Source organism: Felis catus, chromosome B2 (assembly GCF_018350175.1).
Source record: "Felis catus isolate Fca126 chromosome B2, F.catus_Fca126_mat1.0, whole genome shotgun sequence".
Classification (NCBI taxonomy): Eukaryota; Metazoa; Chordata; class Mammalia; order Carnivora; family Felidae; genus Felis; species Felis catus.
In genome coordinates this window covers 31,892,257-31,904,241 of record NC_058372.1, presented here as the reverse complement: position 1 = coordinate 31,904,241, position 11,985 = coordinate 31,892,257, and the positions used below count along the sequence as shown (strand labels likewise).

Genomic DNA, 11,985 nt, shown 5'->3' with positions numbered 1-11,985 from the left:
GCTGGAAGCATAGTTCTTTTTTTCAGTAGTGATGTCGCTCACCCAGGGAGCATGCTGCAAACCCAGGTCTCCTGGCCCTACCCTTGGAAAGGCTGCTCTAACTCAGGTCAGGAATCGGTATTTTTAACAAGCTCCCCAGGTGATTGTCCTCTGTAGCCAGGTTTGGAGTCATAGGCTCAGATGATTTCTTAGTTCCCTTCCAAATTGAAAGTCATTTATTTCATGATCTTTCAGAAACTGCCTTTAGATATTTGGTTAGACTTTTCCTTATCTGGAAAATATCTATCTTTATATATGTATTATTTTATGTTGGACTAAATTCTGCCAACGCCGAGCCCAAGCAGAAGCCAGAGGGAAGGGAGATGCTGTCCACATGGGTCAGCCCGCAGGCAGCATGGAGAAGGGTGCCCAAGGACAAATGGAGGTTATCCAGCACCCTCTGTCCTCCTCACAATAGTCCACTGAAGCTCCCTACTCTAGACATCTCTGACAATTACACATCTTTTTCCTCACACAATGAAATAAAGTAACATTTTCCAAAGTGATTTAAAGGTTTAAAGGATTTTGATTCTACTGTGTATCCAATATGTCCCTTTTAAAGTTTCTTAGTATGGTGTATATTACTTTTTAACTCCAAAGTTGTCTGTAGTAACTTACAGAGAGACTGGGATTCTCTATGCCAGAGATCAGTCTAGAGCCTTTGAGCTCAGCTCTGTGGTTCTCTGATGGCCTGTTCTCTCCTTCCAGAGGTTCTTTCCTTGGAGTTTGTAGGAACGGTTCATCTAGGCCCCTGCCACCTCCCAAACAGAAACCTCCTTTTGACTCCCCTGTGGGCCAAGCCTCCTCAGTGCATGAGGGCCCAATGCATTCTTCCACCTTTCACCTAGGCTTTGTACTTCTTTACCCAGCAACAGCTGCATTAACTCAGAGAATGTCTCTGATTGGCTGAATACAGCAGGGAGTCTTCCCCCTCCTGGAATCTGTTTTCTTCCTCTTTACCTCCGCCTCCTTCCTTTAAGTCCTACCACAGCCCCACACCAAAACTTACTTGGTTAAAGCATCAGGGCAATGGTCCTCAGTGGGGGGCTAGTCCTAGGACTCCACACCTTGATGAGCCTCCTGAGCCCCCACGAAGCCGGGGCCATCAAGGGTGAGTGCTGAGGGGGATCGGGTGAGGAGAGAAGGATCTAGGGTTACACGAGAGACAGTATAGAGCCTGCATTGTTCTCCTTCTCTGGTTTATGGGCAACTTCCTTTACCAAGAGATCTCCGGTCTCTTTCACCTCTGTCATGTCCACTGTGGATCTAAAATACAGGTGCAGCGCAGTCCAGCTATGCCAGCTGCATGTTCAGACTTTGTCAGGTTCAAGTGCATGCCCAATTCCTTCCTTCTTTCTGAGATCCAAACCTCCATCCTACTGTCACCTAGCACCGTGATTTCTGTGCCACTTCCTGGCTTGGAGTGTGCCCATTCGAGTCCAGTTTTACTGCAGTATTTATCACCATGTGGATAGTTAACTGTTTTTCTGTCTTAATCCTGCTCTAGACATGAGCTCCTTGTGTGTGTGTGTGTGAGGAATCCACAGCTGGTTTAGCTGTATTTCCTTGGAGCCTGGCATCGTGCTGGGTACATAGTAGTGCCTCAATGACTGTTGAACATATAATTTCATAGAATTCGAAAGGCCCCTTACCCATTAAAATCTAACCTGAATTTTCAGAAAACTGAGCTTCAGTTTTGGAAAGAGACGCGTTTGATCATAATCCATTGAGGTGGAAGAGTTAGGGCATGATCTTGACTTGAACTTTGGACTCCTTTTCCAGCGCTCTCTGCGATACCTCAGGCTGCCTTTTGCTATCTGTTTGGTCTCTGTCACAAATCTTAATTCTTACTTCTGCCAGCCATCACCTTCTGTCCTCACGCCCACCTGTACTGCAGCTCTGTGCCCAAGGCTCCACTTAGACACATCCTAATCATTTTCCCTCACCCCGCCCTCCCCCACCACTCATGTCACACACAGGACCCGATAGCACAACTAAGGCAAATGATCACAGCTACCATTTAACTCTGGGAATCCCAAGCGTGATTTTAGGCGGCCTCTCTTCTTCCCAACCTGGTATACCAGACGCACTTGTGTCTCTCTTCCTGCCAGTGTGTTGGGCATGTGCCTGTTTCCCTCTGTTAACCCCCAGCAACCCTCCCACTGTCCAAGGACCGTCTTAACAGCTCAACTCTGTCCTCACAGAGAACCCAGGATGGGGCACATGTTTTAGGTGAGACTGATAGATTTTCTTTTCTGTCTCTGACCCTGAACTTACCCAATACAGCTGATCACATGGGCTCCTATGGACCAGCCTTCTACCAATCCTATGGTGCCTCGGGTCAGTTTGCCTATGAATTTGATGGGGAACAGCTGTTCTCTGTGGAGCTGAAGAAGAGGGAGGCTGTGTGGCGTTTGCCTGAGTTTGGCAACTTCGCCTACTTTGACCCACAGAATGGGCTGGCCAGCATCGCGGTGATCAAAGCCCATCTGGATGTCTTGGTGGAACGCTCCAACCGCACCAGAGCCACCAACGGTACCAGCCTTTCCTCTGCCCTCTGCCTCACTCCCTCACTCCTCTGCCCCACCCCCTGTCAGCACAGGTGGCCCAGAGAAGCTTCTTCCCACCTCCTAGGCCTCCATCTACTTTGGCACACCTCTCTCTCACTCAGCCCGTGTCTCTCCAGGAGGCTCTAGATCTAGATCCCTTCAGTGCCCTCTTCTTTCTTGAAGACTGACCCTCCCGCCTGGACTCCCCCTCAGGAGCCTGTCAGATACAGGAGCCCCTGGTGTCCCCACTGCCCTCCTCAGCCTCTTCTCCCTCTGCCTCCCTCCCACCCCTGCAGTTATGTCCCAGAGAATCCCCTGCCTGCAAATCCCAAATAGGAGGAAGTGTCCCTGAATCCCAGTCCTAGTCAGGCCCAGCTGCAGGGATGAGCCTTTGGGATTCAGGGCCTCATTCCTCCTAGTGCCTCCGAGGGTGACTGTATTCCCCAAGTTTCGAGTGGAGCTGGGCCAGCCCAACGTCCTCATCTGCATGGTGGACAACATCTTCCCCCCTGTGATCAATATCACCTGGCTGCGCAATGGTCAAATAATCACCGAGGGGGTGGCCCAGACCAGCTTCTATTCCCAGCCTGACCATCTGTTCCGCAAGTTCTACTACCTGACCTTCGTGCCTTCAGCAGATGACATGTATGACTGCAAGGTGGAGCACTGGGGCCTGGACGAGCCGCTCTTCAGGCACTGGGGTATGGAACCCCCTCCCCAGCTCACTCTTCACAGACCCATGTTTCCTTTGCTCTAGAATCCTGCACCCCCTGACCCTTCCTCTCTCTCCCCCTCTCTCTCGTGACCCTTCACTGCACCCCCTGACCCTTCCTCTCTCTCCCCCAGAGCCCCAGATGCCTATCCCGCTGCCAGACACCGCTGAGACTCTGGTCTGTGCCCTTGGCCTAGCCCTCGGCCTGGTGGGCTTTCTTGTGGGCACCATTCTCATCATCAGAGGCACATGCTTGTCCAGTGCCCCCAGGTACAGAGGCCCCGGGAGTCTGGGGGCAGGGGAATGGGTGACTCTGAACAGGATGGGGTGGAGGATCATTCTCTGGAGAGCAAGAAGTTCAGAGAAGGGTGGCATAGACAAGTAGTGGGTAGGGAATAGAAGAGTACAGGTGAGTGAGGGGGTGAGGTCTGGGGGAGGTGGGCAATCAGACAGGACCCCAGCATTGTGAGCTCGAACAACCTTGGTCATATGGTTTTCACCACTTTAGGTAACGAACCTTCTGAGAAAAACAGATTGTAGGAGACAGACAACTGATGGATTCCTCGCAAGTTTCTGACAGCCTTTGTGTACTCAGTGCCTCCGTCTGCTAAGTATATCGCCACTGTGCTGACCTTGGATGGGATCAGCCTCTGTCCCATAGGTCTCCTCTCTTGGATCTGGTACTCACTGCAGGACTTGTGGGGCAGCAACTAGTGCCCCTTCTCACCCCAACGCGCGCGCGCGCGCGCGCCCACACACACACACACACACACACACACACACACATTTTGCTCTACTCAAAGCTCTGGCTAGCAGCAGTGAATTTTTAAATTGTGTTTGGACTATATGCTTTCTACCAGGTCTTGGCCAATTCTCTCAGGGTGTGAAGGATACTAGGACCTAGAAGAGGGGATTCCAGGTGATGACCATTTAGCACGACCATTTCATACTTGGGATTGGCAGCCATCCTCAGGCCAGTCCAGCTATATCTTGTTCCATTTGACTCATCCATTTGGGGGGGGCCTGTCGTGTGTTACTTGTGAATGGGCCATTTCACGAGGACTTCATGCAATTTACCTTCTGAATTCAGATTTGCCCTCAAAGGAGTTGCCAGGAGAGGAAAGGTTCATGAGAATTCTACTCTTGTCTGGATTTACTCCATAATGAAGAGGACTTTGGTGTCCAGGCATAATCTACATTGTCATCTCCTTTTTTCCAAATCCCCTAGAATCCCAGGCAGCTTGGATAACATGGTTACTTCCTTAACCTGGGGTCAATCATATTAGTAGAAGACCTGGCCACATATTTAGAGAAAGTTCAAGTGTATCTCTCTCTTAGTGTTTTTCAAACTGGAATGTATGTAAGAATCAGTTGGGGGCCTTTTAATAAGCGCAGGCCTCACCCAGATCTTAGCATCTTAGAGGTAGAGAGAGTGGTAACAGTCTGTAATTTTTAACAAGTTCCAGATGATGCTGATGCAGCCATCCTAGACTTAGACTGTGGTCTGGTACGTGAGACCCACTGACATAGCCTGATGCTATTGGAAGAGGGGATCCTTGAGGTCTGAGGTTGTCCAGGAAGCCTTTCTGGAGAACCTAAGTCTTTTAGGGCATAAAAGTTGAGGCAGATACAAGTAAGTAGGGCAAGATGGGGATTGGCATTGTAAGCATTAGTCCTGGAGAAGAAAGAAACCAAGAGATCATGTAGACTTTCCAAGAGACAATAAATTGAAAGAAATCGATGGCCAGAAGAAGACCCTATTGGAAGTAGGGGAGGATTGTCCTAGTCAAGACTTTTGTTTTCCAGTAGTAGAATCCCTCTTAAAATGATCACAGACATAAGGAGAGGATGTTTACAATAAAGATACAGGAGTGGTGCCTGAACCAAGGGTGGGTTTTAGCCAAGCCTAAGGGAACAGAACTCAGACTGAAAAGCCAGTAGAATCTAGAACAATCTCTCTTGCTCTCTCTCTGGGCCATAAGGTCTGTGTTATCCCTCTAATGTTAGCCATATTAGCCATATTCTTCTCTCTCTGTGGACTACCTTTTTCAGCTAATATGTTCACCTGCAGTTCCTGCGTTTGTACATCACCTCAGCTCTACCCATTCACCACTATCTCCCAGTAACAATTTTAAATTATTAAAAAAACAAACGGATGTTCACATTTGAGGCAGTTGCCCATCCCAGTCCGAAGTACTGTAACCAGAGGCACAGGATCCACAGTACAAACGTGGCTGCCGAGCACCCACCTCTGAGGAGAGGGGTTGGATCATTCTCAGAGAAAGAAGAATGGGTTGGTTCTCAGAAGACATCTCAACATAAGTTTGTCCCCAACATGCCCTGATCTCTGCTGATCTTTTGCTTTTCAAAAGTTAACTTGATCATCCTCAGAAAGATGCTTCTCTCATCTCTGCCCTAGTGTTTAATAAGGTCATTAAAAGTTTCATTTTGGGACACCTGTGTGGCTCAGTTGGTTAGGCGTCCCACTCTGGATTTTGGCTCAGGTCATGATCTGACAGTTCATGGGATGGAGCCCCATGTCAGGCTCTGTGCTAACAGCCCAGAGCCTGCTTGGGATTCTCTCTTTCCCTCTCTCTCTGCCTCTCCCCTGCGGATGCTCTCTGTCTCTCTAAATAAATAAATAAATAAACAAACAAATAAATAAAGTGTTTTCTTTTGACCAGAAGTGTGCTTTTTCACTATGCATATATTACACAGAAGTCATTGGAACTTTTAGGAACAATTCCAAATTATTCAGATTTATGTATCTGCCTTCATAATCATATGTTTTCCTTCTAGTTTCAAAGTAAACAGTCTCTCACTAAAAACATTGTCCTCCTATATTCTTGAATGATCCCTTTCTGTGTCTTTTAGAATAGATATTAGGCATATCCTCTCTGTATTTTCATACTCTCCTTCTTTTCAGGGTTGCCTCTACAGACGATGAACACATCATGTTTCTCATCTGTTGAGGGCATCAGATCGCCTCTTTGTCCTATATCCCAGCCTACCCACTCCTCCAAGTTACCCTCAGTCACTTTCTCTGGAAGAGTATTCTGTGTGGGCTGCCTCCAGTTTCCCTCTACTCATCCTCCCTCTCTCTCTCTTTCTATCCCCCCCCCCCCAGCTTGTATCATATAGTGCACATACATTGTATTTTCTAATCCCCGGTAATCTGATTTGGTAAACACTAATATCATTCCATTTTTTTAAAAATTTTTTTTCAACGTTTTTTATTTATTTTTGGGGCAGAGAGAGACAGAGCATGAACGGGGGAGGGGCAGAGAGAGAGGGAGACACAGAATCGGAAACAGGCTCCAGGCTCCGAGCCCTCAGCCCAGAGCCCGACGCGGGGCTCGAACTCACGGACCGCGAGATCGTGACCTGGCTGAAGTCAGACGCTTAACCGACTGTGCCACCCAGGCGCCCCATATCATTCCATTTTTAAATAAAAGGAAACTGAGGCTTGAACAAATTCACTAACTTGTTCAAAGTAGCACAACTGTAAGTGTCACAGCAGGGAACAGAATTCAAGTCTGTTTGAGCCCAAAGCCCATGCCCTTCATGTTTTATCAGGTTCACTGCAGATAAATGATGCACTGCATGGACCAGGAGGTGGCAGGGCAGATATGGACATACTCAGAATTTTCACAAGACTAAGAGCTGAATGCAGTTATTCATTTTGACTTCCTAATGTTAGGAATGTCTGTATAGTGTTGCAAAGGGAGCTTGAGAAGATACTCATAGCTCTAATTTATGTTTAGTGAAACAGACCCATTGTAGTCAAGAAAATCGCTTGACTACATTACATATCAATCCGTCCAATCAGATACTGAGTGAGCACCTCTTGTGTTGCTCTAGCTGTGGGATTGGGGGGCAGGAGTGAAAAAGCCAGACATAGTCTCTACTGCCAAAAGCTTATACTTAGTGAAGGAAACGTACAAACCACCAGCAAAAAAGGATATTTAATGAGAAATATGAGGCCTGAAAGTTGTGTTGAGTTCTATGAAGAAAATTAAGCAGAATAAAGGATCTGATAAAGAGTGGCTGAAGAAGAGGGCTGGAATCCTACTTCAGGAGGTGACACCAGAACTGAGATGTTATTTACGAAGACCGACAGGCGGAGATCTGAGGAATGAGTGTTTCTGTAAGAAAGAAGCACTGTGGTCCTAAGGGCAGAACAAACTCTTGGGCTCACAAGATGAGAGTTAAGCAATGCTACTTTACCCAGAACTTTGCTTCTTCTCTTCCACGTGACTGCAGTTTTGTTCCTTATAACTGAATGCATTATTCATTTGCTTACTATTCTATTCTTTTTTTTTTTTTTTTTTTACCTTTTGACCCCCTTCACTCATTTCTCCCCCACTCACCCCTACCTCTGGCAACCATTAATCTGTTCTCTGTATTTATGAATTTGTTGGGTTTTTTTTTTCAGATTCCACACAGAAGTGAAATCATACAGCGTTTGTCTTTGACTGACTTATTTCACTTTACATAATGCCCCAGAGATCCATCCATGTTGTCACAAATGGCAAGATTTCAACCTTTTTAATGGTGAAATAGTATTCCATTGCATATATCTATATCTATATCTATATCTATATCTATATCTATATCTATATCTATATCTATCTCACAATTTATTTTTCCATTCATATATCACTATATATATATATATATATATATATATATATCACAATTCATTTTTCCATTCATCCATCGGTGGACACTTAGGTCATTTCTATATCTTGGCTATTGTAAGCAATGCTGCAATGAACCTGGGGTGCACATATCTTTTTGAATTAATGTTTTCATTTTCTTCAGATAATACTGAATAATTTTAATTTTTAACAAAGTTATGTCACATATAGTCTGAACTGTCAAATAGTTCTATGTAAGATTTCCCCCAAATGTCCTGTCTCCAGCCCCCTCTCCTACAATGTCCTCACCCCCAGCAGTGGTAACTTTCAACTGTTTTGAACTGATTCTATTGGTATTAACTCTTGTCTCTAAATAACATGTTTGTGTTGCTCTGTCTTGATTTTTCAGCTTTAGGCTTCATCTCTTTTACTTCCCACTGTGGAAGATGAGGATTTTCGTCTTCATACCACACACATGCCCTCTTCCCGTGTCGTCATCTTTAATACAGTTATATCGTTACTTTGGCTATGTCAGTGTTCAGTCTTTATGTTATTGTGACCATGTAAAAGTTACTCACAGCCAAACCATAGAGTAAATCACACTCTTCCTTTCCTAGACAATTTTTTGTTTTCCTGGGAGCGAATAATTGTCCTGTTTTCTCTTTGCTTGGTTTTATTTGTACTTATTATTAGTGTGTCGCAAATTTCCTGACAATACAATCAGTCTATTTTATTGTCAGATAAAACTCTCCCACGACCTTCTGTCTGCTCCATTGCTAACCAGCTGCCCTCAATGACACAGCTGTCATCCTGGGATCACCCTTCACCATCCTTGTCAGGATTTACCTGTCCTCTGTGTTGGGCCTTCTGTCTCTTAAATCCAGTAATTACCCTTTTGTGGTCTAATGCTTTATTTTAGAGAGGCACACCCTCTTTTAGCTTCCTGAGAAAGAGTACATACGAAGCAAATTTTTATGCTTTTCATGTCAGAAAATATATTTATTCTACTCAAACACTTGAATGATAGCAGTTGCGTGTAAAATTCAAGATTCAAAATCATTTCTTCAGAAATTTTAGGTCACTTCTCCGTAGTCTTTTAGCTTCTAACATTATTGTTGAGAAGCCAAAAGATATTCATAATCCTGGAATTTGTATGTGATGATGTGTTGTTTTTTCTCTCTAGAAGCTTCTCAGATATTTTCTTTTCTCTTCCTTCAGCTTTAAATTCCATGGATGCTCTATTACCCACAGGGTGAAGAAGATCCTTCTTAAACTGTCCCTGATGTACATTTTTAACCTTATTCCTAATAGCTCCCCTGAAAACAGTCAGTGTGAAGTCACACAGAATTCTCAAGATACGTTTACACCTCCCTGCCTTTGCACATACTAATCTCTGTGCTAGACCTGTCTTCCTCCGCCAACCAATCAACATTTTACCTGCCCTTCCCCAGGTCCCAATTAAATGCAGTTTCTGTGAAGCCTTTCCAATCCCAGGCCACAGTATTTTGCCCATTCTCTCACTAGGACCTACGACATTCTCCCACGTGTCAGAGCTGTGTTGTGTGTCTTCCTTTGCTGCTTCATTACAACAAGGTAAGTCGGTATCTCATATTTCCAACACCTGTCCTATTATCTGGAACACACAAGGCATTAAAACATTTGTGGACGCCTACTAAATTCCATTTTATTTGCTGCAGATTGAGCCTTATCCCACTGTTCTGCAGCTGGTGTTAATAACAGTGGCTGCCCATTAAAGAAAATAATGTGCCAGGCCTTTATATAAATGCTTTTTCATACATAGTGAGTTTGAATTGTGGTCCACAAAATCTAGAAAATCATGCAGAAAATGCAAGTAGTAAATTAAAAAAATTTTTAATGTTTATTTTTGTGAGAGAGAGAGGGAGAGCATGAGTGGGGGTGGGGCAGAGTGAGAGGCAGACACAGAATCTGAAGCAGGCTCCAGGCTCCGAGCTGTCAACACAGAGCCCAAGGAGGGGCTGGAACTCACAAACTGTGAGATCATGACCTGAGCCAGAGTCAGACGCTTAACCTACTGAGCCACCCAGATGCCTTGCAAGTAGTAAATTTTTTTAAAAAAAGTCTTAAATTGTACTCAAAACCAAGCCTCTCCCTCATTAAATAGTTGGGAAATTCAGCCTCAGATATTATTGGGGCTTCCCTCTTTCATGGTTGTTCTAAGGCATTGACACCACATTGGAACATTAGATAAGCCCCTTCTGTCTTCTTGCATATGTCCAGACTGGCTGTCTCTAGGATGCCTGGGTCTTAGCCTGCATGGTCTTTCACAGTGGCAGCTTTGCTGTTTTGCATCAGGCGGGGGATAGAGAAATTTTTGGTGAGGAGTGAGCCCCAGTGCACGGGAGCAGGACTGGATAAATGCACCACGTGGGACACCTTTCCTTTTCCCCAGAGGCCTCCCCACCTGCTTTGGGTGCTGCAAGGGAACGGGGCTCTCTTAGGACCCACAGATAATTGTGCTTTCCACAGTTTGGGAGAATCTCCTCTCTCTGGCTTGCCTTACTGCCTCTCAAAGGCATTATTCTCTCCCTAGAATAATGTCTGGGATACCTGGGGCAATATCAAGCATGCTTCAGGCTTTAAGGATTCAAAGCTGGAAGTTAGGAAGAGTCTTGATGATGACACCTGCCATGGCTCTATGTCACAAAATTGAGTACAGAGAAAAGCAAAGCAAAGCAAAGCAATATTTTGCCACCATGCATTATTTCATTTCTCTCTTACAGTCAACTTGAAAGCTTAGAATAATTATACCCATTTTACTGAGGGGGAAACAGGGGTTGAAATTATACAGCTTGGCCCAAGGTCAGACATTTAGAAGGTGGCTGGGGAGGTCTATATGATGCTGGAGCCCAAATTCTTTCTATCGCACCATCACTACTCAGGAGCTAATGGAAGCTAGCCTGTAATTAAACTTTTTCTGCTGTTAATAACACTATTAGTTTTATTATGATTATTGTCTTTCATTTATTGGACACTGCCAATGTGCCATGCACTAGTCTGAACACCTTACATTTGTCAAATCCATTAGTCTGCACACTCATCACGAAGTACACCTAGCATTTCTTAAATTGTTCCATGAAACAAGTATTGCAAAGAATGCTAATAACTGAACCAAAAATGAATAAAGTAATATTTTTTTCTAAAATATACTTAATTTTTTTATTTTTAAATTTTATTATTTATTTATGTATTTATGTATTTATTTTTAAAATTTACATCCAAATTAGTTAGCATATAGTGAAACAATGATTTCAGAAGTAGATTCCTTAATGCCCCTTACCCATTTAGTACATCCCTCCTCCCACAACCTCTCCAGCAATGCTCAGTGTGTGTCCATATTTACGAGTCTCTTCTGTTTTGTCCCCCTCCCTGTTTTTATATTATTTTTGTTTCCCTTCCCTTATGTTCATCTGTTTTGTCTCTTAAAGTCCTCATATGAGTGAAGTCATATGATTTTTGTCTTTCTCTGACTGACTGATTTCACTTAGCATAATCCCCTTCAGTTCCATCCACATAGTTGCAAATGGCAAGATTTCATTCTTTTTGATGGCCAAGTAATACTCCACTGTATATATACACCACATCTTCTTTATCCATTCATCCATCGCTGGACATTTGGGCTCTTTCCATACTTTGGCTATTGTTGATAGTGCTGCTACCAAAATGGGGGTGCATGTGCCCCTTTGAAACAGCATACCTGTATCCCTTGGATAAATGCCTAGTAGTGCAATTGCTGGGTTGTAGGATAGTTCTATTTTTAGTTTTTTGAGGAACCTCCATACTGTTTTCCAGAGTGGCTGCACCAGCTTGCATTGCCACCAACAATGCAAAAGAGATCCTCTTTCTCCGCATCCTTGCCAACATCTGTTGTTGCCTGAGTTGCTAACGTTAGCCATTCTGACAGGTGTAAGGTGGTATCTCATTGTGGTTTTGATTCCTATGTCCCTGATGATGAGTGATGTTGAGCATTTTTTCATGTGTCGGTTGGCCATCTGGATGTCTTCTT

At 44.5% G+C, this 11,985-nt stretch overlaps 1 protein-coding gene across 1 annotated transcript; it reads left to right on the top strand.

Moving 5' to 3' along the window:
* The first annotated feature begins 1,008 nt into the window (after positions 1-1,008).
* LOC101090518 (HLA class II histocompatibility antigen, DO alpha chain) lies at positions 1,009-5,754 on the top strand. The gene is made up of 5 exons (XM_006931614.4): positions 1,009-1,150; positions 2,326-2,574; positions 3,008-3,289; positions 3,435-3,570; positions 3,809-5,754. The coding sequence occupies exons 1-5, from the start codon at positions 1,069-1,071 to the stop codon at positions 3,810-3,812; spliced, it is 753 nt and encodes a 250-aa protein (XP_006931676.2). The 5' UTR covers positions 1,009-1,068; the 3' UTR covers positions 3,813-5,754.
* The last annotated feature ends 6,231 nt before the right edge of the window (positions 5,755-11,985 follow it).

What these genes read in the sequence shown, in the direction of transcription:
- LOC101090518 (XM_006931614.4), top strand. Translation starts at nt 1,069, where the DNA reads ATGGTCCTCAGTGGGGGGCTAGTCCTAGGACTCCACACCTTGATGAGC. An exon ending in CGAAGCCGGGGCCATCAAGG is followed by an intron (nt 1,151 to 2,325) that starts GTGAGTGCTGAG and finishes TACCCAATACAG; the next exon opens with CTGATCACATGGGCTCCTAT. An exon ending in CCGCACCAGAGCCACCAACG is followed by an intron (nt 2,575 to 3,007) that starts GTACCAGCCTTT and finishes CATTCCTCCTAG; the next exon opens with TGCCTCCGAGGGTGACTGTA.